Source organism: Sylvia atricapilla, chromosome 2 (assembly GCF_009819655.1).
Source record: "Sylvia atricapilla isolate bSylAtr1 chromosome 2, bSylAtr1.pri, whole genome shotgun sequence".
Taxonomy (NCBI): Eukaryota; Metazoa; Chordata; class Aves; order Passeriformes; family Sylviidae; genus Sylvia; species Sylvia atricapilla.
The window spans coordinates 19,951,210-19,976,193 of NC_089141.1; the positions used below are offsets into that span (position 1 = coordinate 19,951,210).

The 24,984-nt window shown below is 41.1% G+C and overlaps 1 protein-coding gene across 8 annotated transcripts in view; it reads right to left on the reverse strand.

Annotated features, from left to right (window-relative positions):
* The window catches only part of ST3GAL6 (ST3 beta-galactoside alpha-2,3-sialyltransferase 6), a 46,119-nt gene that overhangs the window by 15,431 nt on the left and 5,704 nt on the right, over window positions 1-24,984 (reverse strand). For 6 of the 8 annotated variants that reach the window (XM_066340952.1, XM_066340955.1, XM_066340954.1 and 3 more), the window contains 5 exons: window positions 7,069-7,168; window positions 6,213-6,293; window positions 4,813-4,890; window positions 2,733-2,836; window positions 1,957-2,020 (listed from right to left, as the gene is read on the reverse strand). In XM_066340952.1, coding sequence (XP_066197049.1) covers window positions 1,957-2,020; window positions 2,733-2,836; window positions 4,813-4,890; window positions 6,213-6,293; window positions 7,069-7,157 — 416 coding nt within the window. In that variant the 5' untranslated portion in view covers window positions 7,158-7,168. The remainder of the gene's footprint in view (window positions 1-1,956; window positions 2,021-2,732; window positions 2,837-4,812; window positions 4,891-6,212; window positions 6,294-7,068; window positions 7,169-24,984) is intronic. The other 2 variants (XM_066340958.1, XM_066340957.1) reach the window with 1 other exon arrangement.

The window sequence follows — 24,984 nt, forward strand, 5'->3', positions numbered from 1 at the left end:
GTGTTGACTCAGGATTGTGTCAATGCATTTGTAATTGTTGAGCTCAGAGTCCTCAGAGTACTCAGCGAGGAACTGAAGTCACAACTGAACTGAAGACAGTGACATTGTTTGTTTCCAAACTCACTGGGAGAGCTACACCTTAACACAGTGAGAATTTGAACCAAGTTTGGAAAATGACACTATTTGGAAAAAAAAACCCTTTGTAGCTCACTCTGTGCAGATTTACCTAAACTGTAAACAAATAGAGCTATATAAGCACCACAGACTTTGTGCTTATCTAGTTTAGTATTTGTCTGCCTTAAAAACCATCTATAGGGAAATCTGGTTTGTGTTCTGCCAAGAAGGCTGAACTGGACACCAGCATTACAGAGCCACCTAATAATTCTGTATTACTGGAGAATGTTGTTAGGATTAATCCCTGGAGAGTTTCACTTTTAAAAGCCACTGTATCTCAGTGAAATAAAAAAATCATAAATAATAAAATAAAAATAATAAAAAATAAAATCATAAATAATAAAAATAATAAAAACTATTCCCAACTACAGTGATTCATGCTCTGAGAGTGCTGTACACAAAACCTGATGGATCTACAAAGAATACATTGTATGAAGTCATTATATGCTTGATTTGTTCATTTTACTGCCTATCAAATAGTAATAGCTCTCATTTCGCTTCAGTACCACTGGAGTATGTTACTTTTAACAAAATGAAGCATACTTCCCTGAACTACTAACCATATCTACATCTCAGAATTTGCATTCAAAGGATGAATACCCATTTCCTCACTTTCCATCTACAGGACAGGCATTTCCATTTAAAAGGTACAAGCATCTCTGCTTTACAGCATAAGCAATTACAGTCCTGAACTTATGGTTTCAGTGAATTTCTAATACAACATTTGGCATTTTCCTTCAAACTTCAGACAAAAGAACAGCTTCTGTCAGCCAATTTTGTAAAACTTACCCCATTATCACACTCCTGATAGAAAATAAGAGTTTTACTTTTTCCTTCCTTAAGAGTAAAAGAAAGTAAAGAGTAATTATAAAACAAAAAAAGGTACAGCCAACCTCAGCATTATCTGCATTCAACTCTACTAAGAAGTCTCTATACTAGCATCCTATCTGACAGGTTGTCAGCCCATTTACTAAACTGCAAATCTAAGGAGTCATCTGCATCACTTTGTAAACACAGGACTTTAGTATACTTGCCAACCATACCTGCAAAAAATTCCAACAAAAGCCAAACAAAAAAAAAAAACACACAATCACAAAGACTCTTCAAAACAAAACAAAACAAAACCTCCTGGGAGATGTGGCTTCCAACAAGAGATTTAATCTAATTAAAGATTTAATCTAATTTAATCTATCTAATCCATAGGAAGCAAATTATCTAAGGCATGCTCCCTTCCGTGCCACACCCTTATTACTCCCAAAAGGACAGACAGCTTTTCCTGTCTTCCTAGGTCTCCCTCATCCACAAGGAAAGGAAGCAGAGCCTACATAGGAACAAGCATGTGCAGCAGTCAGAGGATGCAGAGGCACAGGGAACAAGATTTGTTCTGCTTAGAAGACATCTGTTTGCACCTGCTTATCTCAAATATTCTCCACCTTACACTGAATTTGCAAGAGGAGGTCACATACAATCTAAGTATAAAAAGATACTACATGAAGATGGGACTAGATTCAGCTGGAGAATTTCTAACACACTTATGAAAGGAAATCTCTAAGTTAAAGCTCCCTCACAGAATAATTTTTCTTGCATGCTGGTGCTACTGAAGTGTAAAACCAAGCCTACTGAAACCTTGGAATCAGCTACACACTGCTTGGACCTTGTCAGTCTGCTCCATGTCTTGACTAACTCAAGGAATTTCAGGATAACCCCACAGATATTCCTTTTCAGGTAATTACAATATTAAAGACACAACTAACAGAAACTGTAGCAAATAAACCATCTCACCTGTCTTCTTCACCAGAAAGCCCACAGTTCTGCAGTCTTGAAAGGGCTAAACGAAAAAATTGCTCTGAAAAGCAAATATAAACAAGATTCATGAAAACACTCAGTATTCTCAATACAAAAATAAGCCTGTCACCCTGAGCACAATGTTTTCAAAGAGTAGTGCACTGTGCATAAAAACACCAAAGTAAGAACACTTGGAATTTAGCAACAAGTAAAATGTCCATGTATTGTCAACATGACTCTCATGCTGAATCCCAAACACAGCACTGTACCGCCTACTGAGAAGAAAATTAACTCTATTCCAGTAAAAATCGAGACAGTAAAAAGAAAATTTCACTGATGTAACTGCCTCAACCTAAGGGCTTCTGCCTCAGTAGGACTCTGGATTCCAACAAGCTTGGGTGTGCTGAATAAAGTCCATCACACGGACTCAGTATTTCCTCTAGCAAAGAAAGCACAGCTGAGTATCTCTAGCACTCCAGCCCACAGACAAACAAAAGGAAGCTGACTAAGGTCCACTCTTCTTCACTCACACCTTTTGGGAGCTTCTCTGTTAAGAGGGGCAATCCCAACACAGTTTTTTACTTGTTAAAAACAGGAAGGTGGTAAGGTGTCAGGTCTGAGGGACTGAACAAAACCATTAAAATGCTGCTGACACCCCAAAAGGATTTGTGCACAGGAAAGCGCACAGGAAAGATCAGGAACAGAGATTCAGATGGCTTTACAAGCCATTTAGGTATTCCTGATTAAAAATCAGGCACACTGGAAATACAAACCTGCTCTCTTTATTCCATAAGGTAGTTCAAACTTATTGCTCCCTTGGAACTCTGCCACTCTGATAAAATCATTAGCACACAGGAATGGGTATATTTTGTCAACACTGAGGAAAGAAAAAAGGAAGAAGTTTCAAAATCCACATGATGTACCTGCATAAGTCAGTAAGTCATGCAACTGCTTTGTAAAAAGCTCTCTTTATCCTACCATTTTTAAAGTAACAAAATCCATGAACACAGGGAGAGCAAACATGACAGAAAAGGTGAAGATTTTATAACAGAAAATATAGGCAAAGAGTGAGATAGAAGACTTGTCTATTTGTACAGTATGTATAGACTCATTAAATTGTGTGACTGAAAGCTTACATCATGAGACCACGTATTTAGGAGAATACATAACTCAGGAAGACAATTAATAACTTCAGATTTGGAAACTACCTAATAGAGGTAGCAAGGAAAATCAAGAGTTATTATTGTACATGGCAACTCAATAAATAAGAACAGGGTTTGAAGCAAGGTGTTTTAACTTGAAAAGACCATCTGCTGATTTGAGCTGCACTCCTGTTTCAAACAAGTGGCACTATATGACTGGGTTGGCATTAGTAAGTTGTTTGGGTCAACAGGAGTGTATCCATGCAGCAAAAAAGTATAGAGTTCTCATGTCCACATTACATGCATCTTGGGTATTTTACATTCTGGACTAACTCTAGTAGGGTCCCACCCCTTGGCAGCTGCAGCACATGGGCTGTGTTCCTGCATTCCAGTGCATTCACACCAGGGCCACCCTGGGATGAGAAGCACGGCGTGTGGGGATCACAAGGAGGTTTTCTCAAAAGCACGTTCTTCCTGCAAACTAGAACATGATGGCATTATACCTTTTAAGTGTCAAGTTAAAAAGAATGGGCCACTTCTTTTGTCAAAAGACAGGAACCACAGAAAAGGGTCTCTCATAGCAGGGAAGGGACTCTTACTGCCTTAGTGCCAAATCCAGACACAAATATGTCACGTATTACCATGCCCTTGGCTTCACCTTTGAATTAACTAAGCACACACTCAGTGTACTGGTTGACTTTGTAGTGATCCTGCATACTGGGTCTTAGATTAAAATGTTACCACAGAAGTATACAGCCATTAGAAAACCTAATGTTAAATCATAAAAAGCACCAGGCAGCACAAGACTTGTCCATTAAGAATATTAACAGCTGTTAAGAAAACCTTCTTTCAGTTTCCCAAATCAACTCATTCTCTAAGCTCTATGTATTCAGAAGATACTGACTGTAAGAAGGGAAAAAAAGACCCCAAAACAAAACACTACAGCCTACACACCGAGAAATGGGCCATAGCTTAACGAAGCAAGACCAGCTAGCTTTGAGACATGATGTACTAAATACTCATATTAAATTCAGTAACTTGCTCTGCTGTTCATAAGCAGCTGGTAAGCTTAGACATAATTCACCTATTGAGAAAAGATTCTTAATTCTAGCTATTCTAGCTCAGGTTCCTTTCCAGTAAATAATTTTGTGAGGTCAGAAATCCTTTAAACCTCCCCAGGCTATTACCCAAGTGCACAGAACAGATCCTCAGCTCATGCAAACTGTCTCTATAGAGAAGCTACAGAAATGTGTGAGACTGTCCTAGCTGCGCACACACCTTCTTCTTGCTGTACCTCTGAGTTCATTCCTAGCCCTTTGCTAAACACTAGAGCTACCCTGCTGCACCCAACACACAGACAGCTTGGGCACAATCCCCAGGCACGGGAATTAGGACCAACTCACCAGACCAGGAGCTAACCAAAACTCAAAGACTACAAGTCTGCTTTGAGTGGCACAAAGTTTATATGCTTCTGTGTGCTTTAAAACACGTAACAGCACTAAAATCAGAGCCAATTTTTCTTATATAGAGAAAGTACCAGAGGAAAAATAAAATCACGGTATCTTTGTGCAGAGGTTTAAGACTCCTTCAGCAAGGATTTGGTCTGATCTTTCCAAGCTTTCTCAGGGCACTACTCAACATTTGCTCCAAAATGTGTAAATAGTCCAATTCTACCTTTCCTTCCCCATCTCAATTCCCACAGAAGACTCACCCCAGCAAAGATTCAAATGCTGGTTTCAGGAGACAAGTGTCCAATGCATTCCTCCTCTCTACAGCTGTGGGCGGCAGCCTGCAAAAGAACAATTCCAAATAAATAGCAAGCCCAGAAATGGGTAGCAGAAACAAGGTAGGGAAACTTGGACAAATCAAATTAGTAAAAGCTGATTACTGAGTTAAGGTCACACCAAGATTTCATTACTCCCTCCCCCTGTCTGACAGAGATGAAACTTCCTCATTGCAGCACAATTACTTTTACTAGTGAAGGCTTTTATCTCACACTGACCCTCCAAGGGGGCTGTGACCTCCCTGGCCCACCAAGTATCAAAGCAGGCAGAATCAAAAGTGAGAACTGAGGCAAACCTCCAGAGAAGGAGGACTCCTGGGCTCAACCACCCCTGCAGCCATCCCAGATAGCACCCCCATCACTCCTCAGGGAGGAGACAGAATCTTGTTTGGAGAAGGAAATAGGGTATTCTAAGGAAAAGGAGAGTCTCTGGGATAAGACATTCCACTCCTAATAAGGCTAAGACTTACACTTCTAAGCACACTCCCGACTTGGAGATTTAGCCCAATTAATCACAAACACGAAGCCCAAAAGAGAACGTGAAGTTCAATTGTGAGCTACATGTGCCACTGAATTGCATTAAGGACAGAATGATGAAACCACAACATTAGAAGCACAAGCCAATGAGACCATTAACATTAATTGATTCTGGTAACCTCAAGTTCTTATGTGAATACTGAAGCTGAGAAAGCACCCGGTGAAATCAGCTGGCCACCTTGTTGCTTTCCAGCATCAGCCTCACACACAGCATTTTGCAGGACAGCTTCAGAGAGAAGATAGGTCTGCTTTCAAGTTTGAGCACTGGTGCTCATAAGTCCCACAAATCTAACTGCAGGAAGTCACAAGCAGAAGAGCTGCCTGTACACACAATGAACACAACAAGTGAAACACACCTCTAGTTTACTAAGTTTTAAGCACTGAAATTGCCCTCCAAGCTGTGCTAACTTTACTCAGGTATAACTCAGAACTGCACAGATTTGAAAATTGTAAGCCTATGTCCTTCCAACAATCCACTGTTTGTTAGAGACATTTATTGGAAGCGGCCATAAATATTAAACACTGGAAACACAACATGGACAAATTCCTTTCTGACAGACACCACTGTGTTTGTAACTGGAACAGCCACTGGACACAAATGTACAATTGAGCAGGGACAAAAGCTACAGATTTCAGCCTCAATCCCTCCCATCTATAAAAAAACAAAACAAAACAAAACAAAAAACAAACAAACAAAACCCAACCACAACCAAAACCAAAAAAACCCAACAACAACAACAACAAAAAATACCAACAACCCCACCATGAAAATACTCAACTGCTGAACTTACTCATTGTAACTGATTGTAATTCCACTAGTCACATAGGAAGTAGAAGCCCTCACAGAGGAAGTCTGTCCATAAAAGCTAATCCTGCAAAAAGGGAAATGTCACAACACTGTGGTTTGCTGTAAACAGAAACCACAACAGAAAGCTGTTTGTATCAACTGTACACTATAAACAAGATAAAGGGCGCATTAACCATTGTTTTTAAAAACTATCACTTGTCTTCATAACACTCTGGTCAGTCCTGTTCACAGCTATGCAAAGACCAATGGAAACTCAACTTCTTCGAGTAAATGCCCTGAATTTTAGGCCCCAAGCCAGTAGTCCTGTGAGCCTGGAGACAGTCAAGCCTCAGTGCCCTCAAGGGCTGCTGTTGGGCCTCAACAAATTTCAGCTTTTCAAAAGGTGCCCCGTGCCCCTGCAGTTACTCCCCTATGTGGAAAAGGTCTCTCCCACACCACTTACTAGACCTTTAATGGAACAAACTAACACTAAACCTACATGGGGTGGAGCGAGATGTGGCCACCTTATTTCTGCATTCCATGTAACTCCTCACCTGAACACCTATTTTCAGGGACCTCAGAGGGGCTCTCTACCACTAAGGTCCTGACCTTGCCATATAACCAGGCTCAAATTACTACGTTTGGAAGTGACACGAGAACATGTGACAGGACAGGACAATCATATTGATTCCCTCAGAGTACCAGAAGGCCTCAACCACAAAACACACATACACAGAGTAGTAACCACTACTAATGATGATTACTAGTAAACACTTACAGAGCAATACAAGAACTCATGACCACAGCTCTCATACAGCCATGAGGTGTCTGCACTTGAAATGAACAAAGTATCCCCATACCAATAGAAGTTATTTCTCCACAGATTTCCATGCAGGATACCATACATAACAGCAGCAGCCAGGATGAAAGCCAGAAGAATTCGTTTCATGACTGATAAACCTGAAACATAAGAATAACAAAACAGGAGACTGAAACACGAGATGAACTAATGCATGAACATTTTATAAAGCATCTGGAAACGTACAAAAGAAAGGTTATTACTGCTACAGACACTCTCTACCACCACTAGTCTGACAAGTGATCTCTCCACTTCGGTTTCTCACACAAAGACCCAGTGCCAGAAGCTGCATGCTGCTCTGCATTTACCATGTGTGTGTACTCTGCACAGAAGCATGGGTCCACTCTAGGTCCTCTCTGAGGCCATGTGAGAGTAGAACTCTTCTGCCCACTGGCAGCCCAAAGAAACCAACTGGCCTCTGTAAGTACCTGTGCTTCTCCCATTTATTGTGCCACACACAGTTTCCATAATTACACAGCTAAACAAGCACTGGCACAGTGCAGGAGGCAGACAGGAGACTGATGCTGATGAAAGAGAACAGGGTATGAGCTGTCACAAATTTCTGCTGCTTTTTTTTTAGGATCACTCAATGTTCTTGAAATCCAGTTTTGACATTTAAAGCTGCCCTGAAACTGTCTGCTTATGCCTGCACATGTTCAGTTCCTCATGCAAACCAAAGCAGTTTCACTGCTCAAGCAACAGAAAAATGTTTTGTTTTCACACATCTGTTGTTATTTTCACACATTTCAAAGTGAGGAAGAAAAGTTAGGACCCCATCTGTTGAACTTGTGAAATTATGGAGGAATAGCAGAGAAAGTGCACTTTCCAAATAGTTACACCTCACTGCATAGTCTAGTAAAAGAAAAATAGAGAAGTATCAGAAACTCATGTATCTGCAAGACAGATTCAAGGAAAATCAAGTCCTGTATCACTCACATCTTACAGAGTGAGCTGCCTTTTCTGTAGCTATGAATGAACTCTTGTGGCTTAATCTTGTGAAAGTCCAAAATAGCAATTGCAGCCACAAGTTACCATGGAAAACTACTTGACAGGTAAGCCTTCTAGTATTCCACTTCTTCCCTAACAGTGTCAAGATTACTTGTGCAACAAGCCACTACTTCCTTATTCTTTTCCACTCATATCTTTCACCAGAATTTAATTGTAGAGTTAGAGATGTGGTTTTATAACAGTCTCTATCAGTAACAAAGCTGTGCAATGAACCAGGTAGGATCTATCAACCTACATCCTACAGGCTATCCCCCTCTGTTCTGGAGGGAACACTTCAGCTGCAGCTCTTGCAATTCCAACCTTTCAACTCTCTTTGGGAAGTAGCACTGCTGCTTTTCAGCTCCAATTCCCTTGACTCTACTTGAAGGGTCACTGCAAATTTGTCTTGACGGTCACTCTCAACTTCTAAGAGCAATCTCTGAGTTTTTGCAATAATTCATTAGGAGATTTTCCCTAAAACTCCAAAAATAAAGGAAAACTCACCTACTGGGTTCAGCCAAGTGTCATTATCAGCAACTGGCTCATAATCTCGAGTGCCATGACAAGACACACACACAGGACAAGTGAGGGATCAGGCCCAGCAGCACGGGTTTATGAAAGGCAGGTCGGCTTGACCAATCTGATCTCCCTTTATGACCAGGTGCACTGCATAGAGGAAGAGGGAAAGGCTGTGTATGCTGTGTACAAAGTCCTTTGTACAAGCCCTGGACAGCATTTCCCACAGCATTCTCCTGGAGAAACTGGCTGCTCATTTGTGCTCTCCCCGGGGTAAAAAGCTGGCTGGTTGACTTGGTCCAAACACAGGTGGGGAACAGCATTATATCCAACTGGCAGCCAGTCAATAGTGGGGCTCCCAGGGCTCAGTCCTGTTTAATATTTTTAAATAAAAGACATAGTCCGGACAAAAGGATCGAGTGCATCCTGTCAGTTCGCAGGTGATGCCAAGTTGAGTAGGAGTGTTGATCTGCAGGAGTGCAGGAAGGCTCTGCAGAAGGATCTGGACAGGCTGGATCAATGTGCCAGCTGGAGGAGGTTCAACAAGGCCAAGTCGAACTCCTCTGTCTGGGTCACAACAACCTCAAGCAGCACTACAGGCTGGGGGAAGAGTGGCTGAAAAGCTGTCTGGCAGAAAAGGACCTGGGAGTGCTGGCTGACAGCAGCTGAACAGGAGCCACTGTGTGCCCACAAGGGCAAGAAGGCCAGTGACATCCTGGCCTGTATCAGCAAGAGTGTGGCCAGAGAGATGAGGATCACTCACTCCTCCATTCTCAGCACTGGTGAGGCAACACCTTGAACCCTGTGCTCACTTTTGGGCCCCTGACTACAAGACAGAGACTGAAATGCCAGAGCAAGTCTAGAGAATGGCAAAGCTGGTGAAGTGTTTGGAGAAAGAGCAGCTCAGTGGGAACCTTATGACTCTCTACACCAGCTGAAATTAATCTGTATCAAGGTGGGGGTCAGTCTCTCCTCCCAGGCAACAAATGACAGGATAAGCGGAAATAGCCTCAAGTTGCACCAGTGCACATTTAATTTATTAAAGGTATTAAAAGAAAAAAAAAATTATTAAGGTATTAAGAAAAAAAAAAAATCTGAAGGGGTTGGCAAGCACTGAACAGTCTGCCCAGGGAAGTGCTTGAATCACCATTTCCAAAGGTATTTAAAAGATGTCTGGATGTGACACACTTGAGGACATGTTTGAGTGGTGGATCTGGCAGTGCAGGGCTATTAGTTGGACTCTATGATCTTTTCCAGCCAAAGTGATGCTATTATTTACTTGAAAAAGACACTGCACTTTCTAGTAGGTTTTTTCCTTTCACTGTTAGTATTTTTACTCCCTCCTGCTTTGGAAAGGTTTGCCAAAACATCCCATTAAAGTGTTATCCTTACTCCTTAATTCAATCAATGCAAACTTCAGGTAAACAGAACAAACCAGCTCTTCAGATAAAGTTGCTAAATTAGCAACTGATTAAATTGTTGATTTTGCTGACTTCGGTGTAAGAAAGAACCATGCTGAACAGACAGACCAAGTTACAGAATAGAGAAAAGACAAGAAAAAGCAGCCCATAAAGGATCTATTAAAAACCAAAAATAGTATTCACAACAGTACTTTTTCACAGAGGGGAAAAGAAATTATTCCACTTGCGAAGTATTCACAAAGATATTCATACAGCCTGGAAAAAAATCACTGAAACAAGAGAACAGAAGTCAGCATCATTCTTTAAACAGGCTCATAAGGGATCTGTAACAACTTCCAGTGTTTTATCTAAGACACTCAGCCTAACACACATGATAATGGGTCCAAACAACCTAGCTCCAAATAACCAACCATTAAGAGTGTACCTAACTCAGCCCTTAGACACATCAAAAGGTTTTTAATTATGTAAGTATCTTCTCATCACCATCCTGTCTCCGAGTGCCTGGCTTCATTCCATGTTTGAGAGAAAGTTCTGTAGACAACAAAGTCTGCACTAAGAAGGCTGCCTTTCTTAATCTGGTTTAGTAAACAGAACCACTGCCTTGTTTACAGAAGAAATTATTCTGGGTGTATTTTTAATGATGATAGCATCTTCCAGCTCTTCCTTCCTATTTTAAAACAGTCGAGTGTTGTAGAAAGTTAATCAAAGGAAAACAAACTCCTACAGAGCAAATACTGCACCAGAAAATTCCCATAGTCAGAGACACAAGAAAATAGGGAATTGAGAAGACATAGCTAAGATGGAAAACAGCAGTTCCATTCCAGTTTATTTACTTCAACAGCAAAGTCAGCAGATTGACTTAAATCCATCAACGCAAGTGACAGAAGCCATGGTTCCTTCCCTTAGGTCAATATCAATCAGAGTTAAGCAAAATAAGGAAGACAAAGCTGGAAATCAACTATTCAAATTCCTCCTCTTTCTTAAAACCCTACAATGATCTACACAGTGAAAGGAACAAGGAACCCAGTATGACCATGCCTGATGAGCATGGTGTCAACTGGTCAATTTTCTAAAAGCAAGCAATGGGATACATAAGCGCTGCAAAAAATCACAGGCAATTTTTTAATAGTAATCTAAGCTAACTTCTATGGGTCAACTTCCCACCTCTCCCAGAGGACAGAGTTACAGAACTGGAGAAGACTGACTCAGTTATGGGATTAAAACAACCTCAGAGATCAGTCTGCATCTCCTATTGACAAACAGATCCCCCCAAGCTCCCATCAACCCACCAGAAAGATTCACTTGAGTAGATGATCTGTTAACTGTCTAAGACCTGAGGCAAATATTTTCTTCCTTTGGTGGAAGCAGGGAACCCCCATCCTTGTCAGAGGCATATCATTACTTAAAATTAGTCTTTATTCTAGTACAGTGTGGTATCTGCTATGAGCCACTATCTCACACCCTGTGTTTGTCTCCCAACTTACACTTGCAGTTGAAGCAGTTATGCCACAGAATAAACCCTGCAGGAATCTGCAGTTGTTGGACTGGGCAATCAAATGACCACACTACCATCACCTTTCTTTCATAACACTCATAAGCCTCCCATTCTTCCTTAAAAATTACTAGTGCTAATAGCACAATGCAGGAAGCTTTTCCATCTGTCCTACTTATTTTGTAAAGTACCTCTGACTACTACTGAAGTAGAGGCAGTAAGTATATAACTATAAAGTGGTTACTATTAAATTAAATACTTCACAGCTTAATACAATCGTAGCTCCAGAAACTGTCACAAGATGATGTAAGTTCTTTGCTGCTGCCATTAAGTGACAGCCTGAAAATTTCAGTTCACTGGGACCTCGGATTCCAAGCCCTTGTAGTTGTAGGGGAGGAAGTGAGCTTGAAAATATGCTTCGAGCAGACCTTGAAAATTAAAGAGACAGCAGAAAAAGCACATAAAAACCTAATAAAGGTTTTAAAAGGAACAGCTGAATTTTTAAGATGCAGTCAGTATTTTGTGGGTTTGAGCTTGTGACTTGCAGCACTGCTTCCTTTTGGTCAGGATGTAGCACACGTCTGGTGAAACAACCATGCAGCAAAAGGACAACCAAAGAAGGAGTTCTCACATCACAATCTTTCTCAAGTTAAGCTGTAAAACATGAGTACATTATGGCATTAATGTATTTCTTCTGCCAAATCTAAACACGATTCATTATTCACTCTTCCAGTTCTTGCTCTAAGTGTGTGCCTAATTGCACTGTTCATTAATGCTCCTCTTCAGGAAGGGAATGCAGCATAGACTACACAACAGCACTGCCGCAGTCTAAAAGCGGCCGAGTCAGTCTAGTGCCTTCCATCACTCCCATGAACCTGAAATTCTCATCATTCCCCACGTTCTTTTTGATTTTAGTTTAAGAAACAAAAAGTCCTCAGAAATATTGTTTAAGCTAGATGTATTGGGTTATGCTACCAAAGTGGGTCAGAATTAAAACTAGCTTTCTAACTCTCCAACAAAACAGACTTGGTTTTGAAGTTGTACATTTAGCAGCATCAGAACTGGAAAATGTTAACCTGTCCTGCCCCACACCAAACCAAAGCAGTTATTCCTGTTCCTGAAAATCTGTACAAATCATGACACTAAAAAAACCCTAAGCTTTTACTGTGTAAAACGTCACTAAGGACTGCCAGCATCACACCACACATACATGTAACTGCTGCCAAAATTATTCCCTGCACTGTAAGACAAGACACTTTCTGCTCCAATCTCTTCCAACAACATATAAGCAGTAAAGGAACAATCTGCCGTCTATGACAACTGACACCTTCTTCCTCTCCAAGCACATACTAAACTACCCATTTTATTTCCACAGTACGCAGGTATCTGAAAAAAAAGACAGTCTTCCTCCAAAGACAACTCCTCTCTGTTAGGGGAAGTTTCCAGTGTTTCCCCCATCATTTCCTCTCTGTCCAAAAACTGCAGCAAGCCTGACAACAAACAACAAGATAACCTTTTCTCCAAGTACCCAACAGCAAGCAATAAGATCCAGTAGACTGACATCAAAGCAGTAGAGATGTTTAATAGATTTAGTCAATCTTCATTCTTTATCAGCTCCCAAAACCAGAAATGTAGCCTCTGTTGACATTAATTTACTGTGGAGACACAGACTAGAGCTGTGCCCATCTCTGACCTTGTGCAGTATTTCAGGACAGGCTGCGATAGATTGGTTTTATGGCCCAAGTGCTTGTCTCCCTCCCCTCCATCATCCTGCTAATGGTGAAACTCATTCTGTACCACAAGAGACAGCAATACATTTATTACTTTGTGGACAATTCAGGATTCTTCTATTCCATTTTTGTCTTTCAATAATGGACACTGGTATTTTGTCCTTCAGAGCATAACTGCCTGTTGGGCAGAGCAAAATGAAAAAGCAACTTAGTATTTTTCACTGATAAGCGCTATTTCAGTTTGCTTTTGTCCAGAGCCTACAAGATCTCTGCATCACTGTCCCTCTTGTGTGGCTGTGCAGACAGATTTATCGTGTCACAAACTCTTCCCACACAAGCATGTCCTTTGGCTAAAAGGGGACTGATAAAGATTTCAAGTCCAGTAAAATCTATTGTACCTTCACCCTCTCTAATACTAATTTACCTAGACGGCACATCTGGTGAACAGGAAGGTTAGCTGCCTTCCCAAAGGCTGCAGGAACAAGTACAGCTCATCTCTGTGCTTTGAGCAGAACAGACAACACAACACCTAGAGCTCTCCAAACCTTATCTCCAGTCCCATGCATTCCCACTTCATCAGACGAAACAAGATCAGAAAAACACAAGTTTGTAGCCTTCAAAGACAGTATGTCATCAATACAGAGGGTTTGGCAGAAGCTGCCAAAGGCCTGCATGTCCTCACTTACATTCTCATCACCATGCTCAGACTCCCTTGTTCTTACTGTAGGAGACAAGGTATCATCTTTTCAGTGGTTAACTCCTTTTTCCCTCTTCTTCCCTCCTTCTGCCTGGGGACCCAGGAGCTCTTCCACATACCCCACAGTGGGGGCACAGTTAGAGGCTGCATGCACTCATCAGACTGTTTCTTGGAGAGCAAAAAGGCATGTGTACAAGCCTGGGTCAAGTTACAATCTTTTTAAAGGTTACTGAAACGGGTCCAATTCGGCTGCAAAAGAAAAAGGTGTGATCCCATTCTCTGAGGCACCACAATCTATTATGTGCATTGTTTCACAGAGAGATCACTTTTGGGTCTACTGATGCATAATTTCACATCACTTCTGACACGAAATACCAGCTCCACAGATGAAAAACAGAAGCCCAAAGCATCAGCCGGTGCATCCTGCCAGAAAATCCTGGAAAGCAATACACAAGGGAGCACAAGGATTGTGCACCACTGAAATGGCCCTCGAATAGGAGCAGTATTCAGTGAACTGTCTGAGGCTGAGCTCTTTAGCCCTGCTGAGAGGCAGAACATGTCACCTCCAGCTTGGGGCTATCACAGGGTTGCTATGCCACCCTCGAGATGTGAGTCAGTATTTTGGCTGATTATCACAGTGCAGTGTGGATCCCTGGCATCAGCTCAAGGTGACAGCATGCTCCATGGCATGCTGCAGACACACAATTAAAACTGCAAGCACAAAAAGAAGGCAACTGGATTGGTATTTTTCGTCTGGTAAATGTGGGGGGATTTTTAATCATTTTTTCCCTCCAAGATAGAAAACAATATTCTTTAATGTTCCAAGATGACTTAGGACTCATTCCAGTAACAGACACACAGATAAACACTGCTAACTCAAGCTTGAAAGTCAGCCCTGGATAGACCCAAATCCAACTTGTGGCTTTGAGGGAAAAGAGAATAATCACTACTGGATTCTCATCTAACTAGTGCTTTGTATGCATCACAGATTTCCAGAAACCATGCCTATAGTTGTAATAAAGAGTAAGATCAACTCCACAGCATCATCTTCTTGCCTGTTTTTGTGCCTCAAGATGAGCAAGGACATGAAGCAGAAAAATTATGCAAAGGCATATATAAGTTGGGAACAAACATTTCCATATCCTTTCCTTGTCCTGACTCTCCACAGCCCTCCCATCAACACACATCTTTTCTCTCATTCTTCCTCCTGTGTACTTGGAACACAGACAAGCAGTTTCTGTCATGGCCAGCAGCCACAGAGATGCAGTGAAGTACATAAAACAATTATTTGGGGGTTGGTCAGAAGCTAACCTGTGCACGTGGAGTCAAACAAGTATGAGCTGAGCACAGATAGCTCTGCTTCCTCAACTCCCAAATCTTTAACCAAACATAAAAAATCCAGCTCTAACTACATCTTGAAAAAAGAAAAAATAAATCCCCCCAAAGTCAGAAAAGTCAGTAATACAACTTCAGATGATAGACTTTTCCTACCCCTCATACATTCTCCCAGATTAACCTTTAAAGCTTTAGCCAGCCTAAGCTAGGTTGCTATTTATATATTACACATCATAGGTGTCCATATAACAAGTGAAAGAACAAAGAAACAGAGTACTATAAATCCATGCAGCTCTTCTGCAAGCTGTGGTGACAGCAGTGTTCCTTCCTAGTCTGTTCCCCCTTTTCCTTCAGCTCTTTTTCCAGAGGGGACAGGAATATAAACAAGCCATGGAACATCTTCTGGGGGTCAGAGCTCAGGTCATTTCTTCTTGTATTTTGATGTACACAACTGAAAGGTTTCAGTGAACTTGAGCTCCTCTTCCCGCAAGGAATAGAGCACCATGATTTTGAGTTGTTTTGTTTCTTCATCTCCTTTTGAAAAAGCCAACATCACAGCAATACCACACAATGCTTAAAAAAAATAGAAAATTATTAATGGAAATATATGCAACCCAGTACTACATCAGTTACTCATTCACACCACTGTTCTTTGTCCACAAGTGCTTGCAGAGCCAGAGGATTGAGGTCAAGCCAGCAATCCTTCTTAGGTTTCCCAGAGAGAAAAAAATGGATAAAAGTGGAAGGAAAAATGGCTGGAGAAAGGCAAATTAGTCATGTTTCAAAACAGTTCAGTCACAAACCCTATCCTGCTCACCATTTTTTCCTCCAGGAACTATGATCAATTTAAACAAATAAAGGTCCAACCAGAAAATTTGATCTGTATTTATTATATGCACAAATTCACTACAGCATTAAGTTCACCTTAAAACAAGGCACACTTTGTTTCCTAACAATGCCTAAGATATCCTGGTTGATTTGGAGGTAGTGATTTAACCTCAGCTCTCACTAAAATGGCTTGAATTGTAAAACTAAATCTACCAGTCAGGGGGGAAAAAAGAACAAATCTCAACACCAGGTTAAAATATATCTGGCCCCAAAATCCAAACAAAACACACAAAAAGTCACAACACCAAAGCCCAGTCACAAGCAAAATTGGGGTTCTCAAGGGCATGAGGAAAAACATGGTGGGCTTTTTCTTGCCTTTTTTTTTCCTCTGACAGATAACAGAGGGCTGATTTACTAGCTTCACTACAAGCACCTGAAAAATAAAATGCTCCCCATCTACACTGACAATAAATCCCGAGTATTTTCTCACTTCACTGTAATAGTATCAATCCTGATCCATACTGGTGTCAGAATCTCTCCCTAAATAGAAACAGGTGCTTTTTGTATGCCTAGTTTTCACAGTAACATTTGTAAACCCCAGTCATGACAAATTTCAAATGCACTAGGACTGATCAGATGGCTCAGCTTTTTACTTTAATTTTTATTGTCCATATGTCACTGCATTTTTAAAAGGAACAGGTTACATTACTCAGTTTTGTGTGGATTAAGAGGCCCAGAAAAATAGGGGTGAGTGAACATGCGCCTGGCCAGCATACAAAACTGAACAGTTAATTTTCATTCAAATAACATGCCAAACATGTCTGTAGTCAGAGCCCCAAACACAAGGTATTTCTTCATTTTTGTTGTGCTTGCTCCCTGTCTTGCCTCAACTGCCAAAGGAAAAAAAAATAAACCCCATACCACCATCACCCCCAAAAAAGTCCCAAACCAACAACCAAAAAAGTCCTCTGAATCTCCAGCTGTTTATGATGCAATTTACTCCACCATCAAATTCTGCAAGTCAATCTGCTGCAAGGCATCTCTGCAAATGAGAGCTCTGGGATTCTCAGGAATGCAGCAAAACAACTGAGTGAAAAGCTAATTTAATTCAGGGAGGGAAGAAAACGGAGATAAGGGGTATCACTTACCCTACACTACTACAAAATCTTGGAAGCTTTCACAGCAGGGATCCTGCTAGCTCGGGAGAAATCTACAGGACACCAGCAGTTTAAATAGCTTCTCTGATAACGTGAATGCTTACATTTCCCAGCTCTCTCAATGAATGCATTGACTCTGCCTTTGGATCATGAATATCAGAACACAAAACTCCAGTGCTACCTACCATCAGAAAACTAACCCCAAACTGACAGTGCCAAACTGGAAAATCTTGAATATTGTAAACATTAAGACTATTTTCAAAAGCCTTCTTAATACACAGCTTTGTTTTCTTAGCACTGCAGCTCAAAAATACTATTTACAGTGACAACAAAACCACCCATAAGAAAAGCTCTAATGAGCCGCTTCATAATCATGAGAATGCTCTGTGGAAATAAAACGTTTTAGAACTCACAAAAACCTGCTGTTTGCATCAGAGCCTGTATCTGATCCCCTAAAGGCTTTTAGTGCTTTGTTTTTTTTCCTAAATGTGAAAGGAAAAACTACCACCGCGAATATCCAAACAGTGCATACCCTGAGGATTGAGTGCTACAAAATACACAGCCCTGTAGAAAAATGTAGACCTGTAGAACATTCAACATTGTGTAAAGCCCTGGCATCTCCTCTGAATGGTAAGAGTTACCATTGAGTCTACATGCATAAAATTGAAAAAGATAAATTGTTTGTGAGGTAGTGAGCTTCCCAAGTGGAACACAGGTGAAGGTGTATCTGAGTTCAGCATTTAGAGCATCATTCACCATGTTTCCTTAAAACTGAAATCAAATTTGTAACAAAAACAAAGAACAAACGAGCAGGCTAAACAATGTAAACCCAGAACCAGAATTCTTCACAGGGCAACTGTTAGTTGCTGTAACAGAATTCAGCTCCTTGCAGGAAAGTTTGCATATGTTCATTTATGTACTTTAGTGTATTCAGAGCAATAAAGTGATACTGCAGCAATCTGTACTGCAGTGCAAACTTTTAGTGGGTATCCATCTTACAGTGCATGCACTTCAGTTTTCTTACCTATGCAAGAGGAAAGCTAATTATATCTGATGGTAATCTTCAGTTGCCATCTGTCTGGGAGGAAAGCTGCCTACATTAGTCACTACAGCTTGCTGGGAAAGCTTGTACGCTTTTCTCAGTGCTACAGAGACACCCATTTACAAGACTTTCAGACCTCAACCCTCACTGAAGGTTAAACACAACCCCTTTCCTCCCGAAAACTGACATACTGCTTCCTTTTGCCTTTTTTTCTTATTTAATTAATTGAAAAGGACAGTCATGCCTAAAACTTAGGGGAATCAAAGGTGCCTGTCACCCCAGCCAGGCATTCTCCCTGGCAGTCTCACAGCCCTCCTGCTGAGGGCTGCCAAAACACCTAAAGCCCAGAGGAGAACAAGGAGGCACACAGGCAGCCAGGCAGCAAACTGAAGGCAGGGTGAAGACACACAGCCTGGTCTCTGCTAGAGCACTGGCTTCACACAGTACCTTCTCCTGCATATCACAGCTCCCTCTGCAAGGCTGTTTTGCTCTACACTTCAAGTCTCATTTCTTGTAAGTGAAACAGAGAGTCTGGTTTCGATGTTCTGTTTCACCAGTCCTTAAATGCTACAGCAAAATGAAGAGGAGTTTCTTCAGGACCACAGTTATCTTTAAACAGATTAACTGTCTTACTCTACCTGAACTTTTCTGAGTGTTGGATATGCTCAGGGCTGCATGAGACTATCTGCTCTGCTGACAAGAGAACAAGAGTCTGATAAGCCAAGTCTCACCTCCCTGTGAGATGGCAGCAGAGCAATGGATTTTGGGCACAAATCTGCTCTCCCATAACCAAACTGGCCCATCCTGCACCAGTGATAAAACACAAAGTCTAATATTTCCTTCATCATAAAACTTAAAGTCATCTACACCAATATACACTGCAGCTGCTGGGTTGCCTACTGACATCTCCTCTTGCTACCAAATGCAGCTCAGCCTCCAGCACCACCAAGTCCTATCAGATTGCTCTCCATGCCACAGATGACGCAGAACTCCATTACAGCATGAAATGCCATACAGTGAAAGGCTTTTTGTTCTGTTCTATCACATGTGTTCTCAGCATGAAATGAGATTTATGCAACCATACCCTGTTGGTGTGCATGCATGCCCTTTCCTTCCTTCCCTACAGAACTTTTGAACCCCTCTGGCTGATTTCAGTCAAATATGAGAGATTAGGAACTTAATGTGTTTGAGACTTCCTCAAGTTTTATAAAAATAAACACCTGGCTGCACAGAACAAAGAAACCCTATAGATTCATTTTTCATTAAAGATCAGAAAGAACATACAACAGGAAGACATCAAAAATATGGTTTCATTTTATCTTGTCACACAACTGTGTGGTAAAGGTATCAGAAGAGCCTCTAGTCACAGGGGAAAAAAAAAAAAAGTGCTCAAATTTTGAAACCCCTTGCACAAGACACATAAGTGTCCAAATTTCCCAAAAGAGCTGTATGAAGTTCAACAAGATAGACAGCCTTTAGATACCATTTTCAACCCCTTAACAGGTAGCGTTAACTGACTTCAGTCACCCGGTTTCAAAAAGTCACTTCAACACTAACCAGTATTTATCAGAACTAATGTTCTCTGTCAAAACTGAAGAATGAGATATTCTACTTCACTTAACATTTCCTTCTGCAAAGCTCTGAACAACATTTTCTATTAAAGTTAGAAATCTTTAATACAAAACCAACCTTAGCTGGAGGCCAAGTCATCTAAGAAGCTATGTCCCAAGCTGAAAATTAATTACAGTGTGCCATTAGCACAGAAGAATGAAAATCACTATTCCATTCAAATGGGTTCAGTGAAAATAAAGTAACAGTATTTCCTTGACATGTACTGCAAGAAAAGGCAGTCACTCTTGAGAAACTATACTAATGGTAAGTACACTAACCAGCATTTCAATCACCTGGCTACTCAAAACCCAGTTTACACACCTGCCCAGCACTCCACAGCACAAAGGTGAGCAATGAAAGCACAAGAAACACTATGCTATATCAGACCAGTGTCCATCCAGCCCAGTTCTGTCTCTGGCAGTGACAGCAGGAGATGATTACTTAGGGACAGCATTTCATGGTCATTTTGTGTTTGATTCCCCTTGTCCACTCATACCTGCACATCTTAACTTTCAGAGAATGGAAAGTTAAAGCTGCCATGGGAGGTTATAAAACTGGGAGAGGGGGAGGGACAGGCTTTTAGAGCAGTCCAGCTTCTCAGCTGAGACAAGCATCACCTTGCCTTATTGAATACTGCAAAACAAATATTAAATACTGCAAGCAAAGCTAGCCATAGTTTTTAACAGTTTCCTGCAGGGGAAAACAACAACAAAAAAATCAAACCCAGGCTTTTCCCAGATATGAAATGACAAGGCAATAACTTGTCTACACAAGGGGCATGATCAAGACTAGCTACCACATGCCAGCAAGCCTCATGCACATTCAGCAATCTGAACAAATCCTAACTTGCTGCCATGCTTCACCCAGTGGATTTAATATTATGGCTCCATTTAATCTTGTGCAAATGTTGTGTTCAAACAAACCTTACAGCCTATCTCCCATCTACAGCACTAACCTCCTCCCGGTCTCAGTCCCACACATCCACTTCAGACTACCCGAAGCACTGCAGAGCTGGAGCTGACGTTTCCGGGGTGCTCAGACATGACACTGGGGGATGATAAAAGACTGGCAGGTTCCGTAACTTCCAAGAACCAAAAAATACCTATTTTAACTGGCAAATTATGAACAAGGTTTCATTCACCAACAGCTCCCGGGCAGCACACATATTCCTGTCTCTTCACTGCAGTGGGAAAAACCCACAGGTTCTTCCCTTGCATTGTGCTTGGATGCTCCTGTTCCAAAACAGGTCAATTCCCTCCCCACCTGTCAGCATGTAGGCAAAAAACTGTCAGCATACCCCACCTTCAAAAATTACGTGCCCAGGAGGGAGCTATGTTAACCTACAATTACATGAGGAAAAAAACCAGAAAGATTATGGCAAAAGCACAATTTCAATTTCTTTCTTACCCTGAGAAAGGGACTTCTCCCCTCATGCCACGTGATGCAATTTTTGTATTTTGTACATGCACACACACATTCCATATTGACTCTTAAATGGCCATCACAGTTCTTCTGCCCACTTCTGCTAAGGCTCTGGGTAAGCTCACGCCCCTCACACCGTTCCCATTTCCCACTGCTGGCCTCAGGATGCCACGAAGCAGGGAAAACAAGCAGTATCTGGATACCACAGCAATGCAAATGTCAGTCTGCAGATCCAGTCTAACAAAGAACTTCTCTGAGCTCTGCAGCAGATCCTTATTTTACTGTTTCTGACCTGCACTCACAAGGGCTAACACTATTCTTTTAAAACTGAGCTGATGACTGCTTACCCACACATCTCACAAATAAAGCCTCCTACCGGCTTCTGGCCCAAAAGCAAGCAATACTACAACTGAGGAAATGTAAGCTTGCATGGTAAACCAACAGATGTTAAGAGCTTCAGTGATTAAGACAGACCATCATTTCACTCCCTCTGGCTCTTAAAACCGGCTCCTAGACTACTCCATTCTGGCCCTCCTACCAGGAGTGAAGACCAACTGGCTTTGTAGGTTTTCCAGCCTTCCCTTCCCAGTCAGGGCAAGTGGAGGGTGTTCCATTTTTTTTACCTTGCTCTTCCTGGCTCTCCATTTACACTAGAATATAAAAAACAGCCCAGGAACACCATATTCCAGTTTTACTGCTGCTTTAAGGCTTGGTAGCAGAGGTAACTGAACAGTTCCACACAACTTTTGGGTATTATCTAGGGACACTCACAATTTGCTTACTGTGTAACAGTGCTGTAAAGGGTCTTCTTCACAAGATACCAAGGCTTCATTTTTGGCTTCAAGATCAAGTAACTTACCAAGCTTGGACAACTGAAAAGCCAATCCACCTGAGCAAAATTAACTTAAAAAGGACATGATATTTTTAGAATGATAGGTCCAGAACACAGCAAGAAGTACTGCTGCAGAGTATTTCACTACATTCTGTACTTGCATTTTTTTTGACCCATTTTTCAAAAGGTGGTAACACTGCATGCAACCCACACATTGCCTGTTTTTGCTTCACAATCCACACTAGCTAATACTGCCCATCACTTTTCAACCTTTCTGTACTAATATCGCTACTGGTGTCAGTGATTAATATACTACAGCGTGCACATCCTGTTTTCCTCTAGATCTCAATATACATCAAGTCAAGAAAAGCTGAGGTTTTCAGCTGAAGAGCTGAAAAGCTCTTCTGTAGAAGGAGGGTAAAAAAGATTTAAACTTTAGGAAATTCACACAGCAAATAATATGTATGAGTAGCTTTATTTTCACTTCCCTTGAAGGGTGTGAACAAGTAGCAAGCAACCATATGTAACACAGCAAAAGCAGAAGAAACTGGATTAAAGGCAAAGTTCAGGGGAGGTTTTATTCTGCTACAAAGCTCCTAGTCTTTGAGTAAATAGATAGAAAATAGAGACTCTGAAGAAGGAAGAAATTCTGTACATTCTATTACTCCATAGTTATTCAGGATTATTATTCTATAGCTTATCCGTAAGGCTAGTGAAATTGATGAACACATTATTCAAATAAATGACAAATTACATGTCATAAGCTTGAAAAACTGAACTTCTCCTCAACACACTTCAACTGATTTAGTTGAAATAGTGAAAACAACTGTAAGGAAAGTTGTCTATAAAAATGGTATTCCAAAAAGTCTTGAGGCCATTTCCAAAATGCATTTAACTAGGGAGTCAAGGCAGAGTACCTCACATCATACACGAAGCAAAATCAACCTTTTATACTTGTAAGTAGAATAACCTTAATGTTAATGTACAAAGATAAACAAACCAAGATCCTGTGCTATACAGCTCAAGCTATACTGTGGAGGAATGAAAAAAAAAAAAAAAAAAAAAGAAAACCAAAAAAACCCCAAACCTAAAAGAACACAAGAGCCTTTTCTCAAACCCCCTTTTAAGTCAACGGTGCAGACATCCTCATGGAGACACATAGTGGTCTCTCAAGTTCTATCTTCAAATGATCCATCTGACTGCATCCTCTTCCAGGCCAGTGTACTTGAATCAACACCCAGGAGCATATGAAGCAACAGGCAAGAAGAAAACCACAAATCAGCCAAAGCAGGCTTATGCTAACTTTTCCAAACCTGTCTTGGGAAGACAAATCAAAATTTTACCAAGAGACACTAACCACAGCCTGCTCAGAAACCAACAAAGAAAACAAGCCCAAGATCAAAGTGCTAATGGCACAAATAAGCTATCACAAACAGCTTCTATCCAAAAATGAACACCTAGGGGAGAAAGCAATCACTGAAAGTCTTCTGAAGCTGCCTCTGCTTGTAAGCTACCAGTCTTGATGAGGAGGTAAAGGAAAGTATACCAAGCACTTCCCACTATGAAGGAGATCTGTCACCAAAACACCTACTGTATTTCTCTCTTCAGCCAGGCAACTCCCCTGTGCAATTGCTAAAGCCATTATTTAGCAGCACACACAGCACAGGTCAACATGATGTCTTATCCAACACCCTGTTCTAGCCAAAGCACTGTGATCTTTCTGGCAGCTTTCAGGTTTTAGTGACTCAACTGAACACTCTGCAGCTGCTCCCATGGGCACATCCCTGACAGGCAACTACTTCCAGAAAGAGCTTTTCCTACTATCTTTCAGCAGGGACAGAGGGATAAAGACACTGTACAACTCATGAGCCTCAGGGAATGATTCATACATCCCACAAGCAGGAGAAGTCTGCTAAAGCAAACATGACCTTCAGGGAGACCTGAGACTTAGCCACCTTTAATTCTGCTGCCTTAATAAGAGCTATGAGCATGAAGTGTAACTTCATGGACTGCTTCAGCAGAGACAGATGAGCTAAAGGTGCAGGTACTGTATCAGATTGGGGGAAAAAGGTAAGCAGATCTGTTTAAGTGAAACAGAAACCAAAGCTACAGCTGCGGAAGTCTTACATGTGAAAGGAGTTATTTTAGTTTTAGAAGCATCACTTCTGAGACCTAGTCAGACAAGCGTATTGCATGTTGATGGGTAGGAAATTCTGCTCCATGCATGTTTCCTTCTCCTTCAACACCTCTCTGAATTTAGTTTTTTCAGTGTAGGAGTGACCAGTCTAATACCACGGCACCTTCCACAAGGAATATTTTACATATATCTTCTATCTATAAAATTTTCATATTTTTTATCTATAACATTTTCACAGAGTTCAGCTGAACTACCGGTTTAAAATAAGTAATCTTATCATTAAGTTCATTCTTTTTCTTAATAGTTCTGCCATCACACTATGCAAAAATAACTCAGTAAAACATGGGTGAAAAGAGACAAAAATTGAAGAAAACTGGATAGAAAGTTTAAGCTAGGTAAGAACACAACAGGCACAGATCTCAATAGATCAGCCGCTCTACCTGGAAATTTTAATTTGAGAACGGACAGCAGGACTGATCTCTCTGCTTGCTCTAACTAAAACTGACACACCACCCCCGCTGCCAAACAATAATAAAAAAATAAAAAAAAAAAAAATAAAAAAAAAAATAAAAAAAAGGTAGCAGACACAAAACTTCCAAGGTTTGGTTCTTTTCTAAAACGCAAATAATAGATTTGCATAGCTTAAGGCAGAGACTATCCACATAGCCATTGTTCCCTCCCCGAGGCCTTCGGCATTTTCAAGGAGCGGT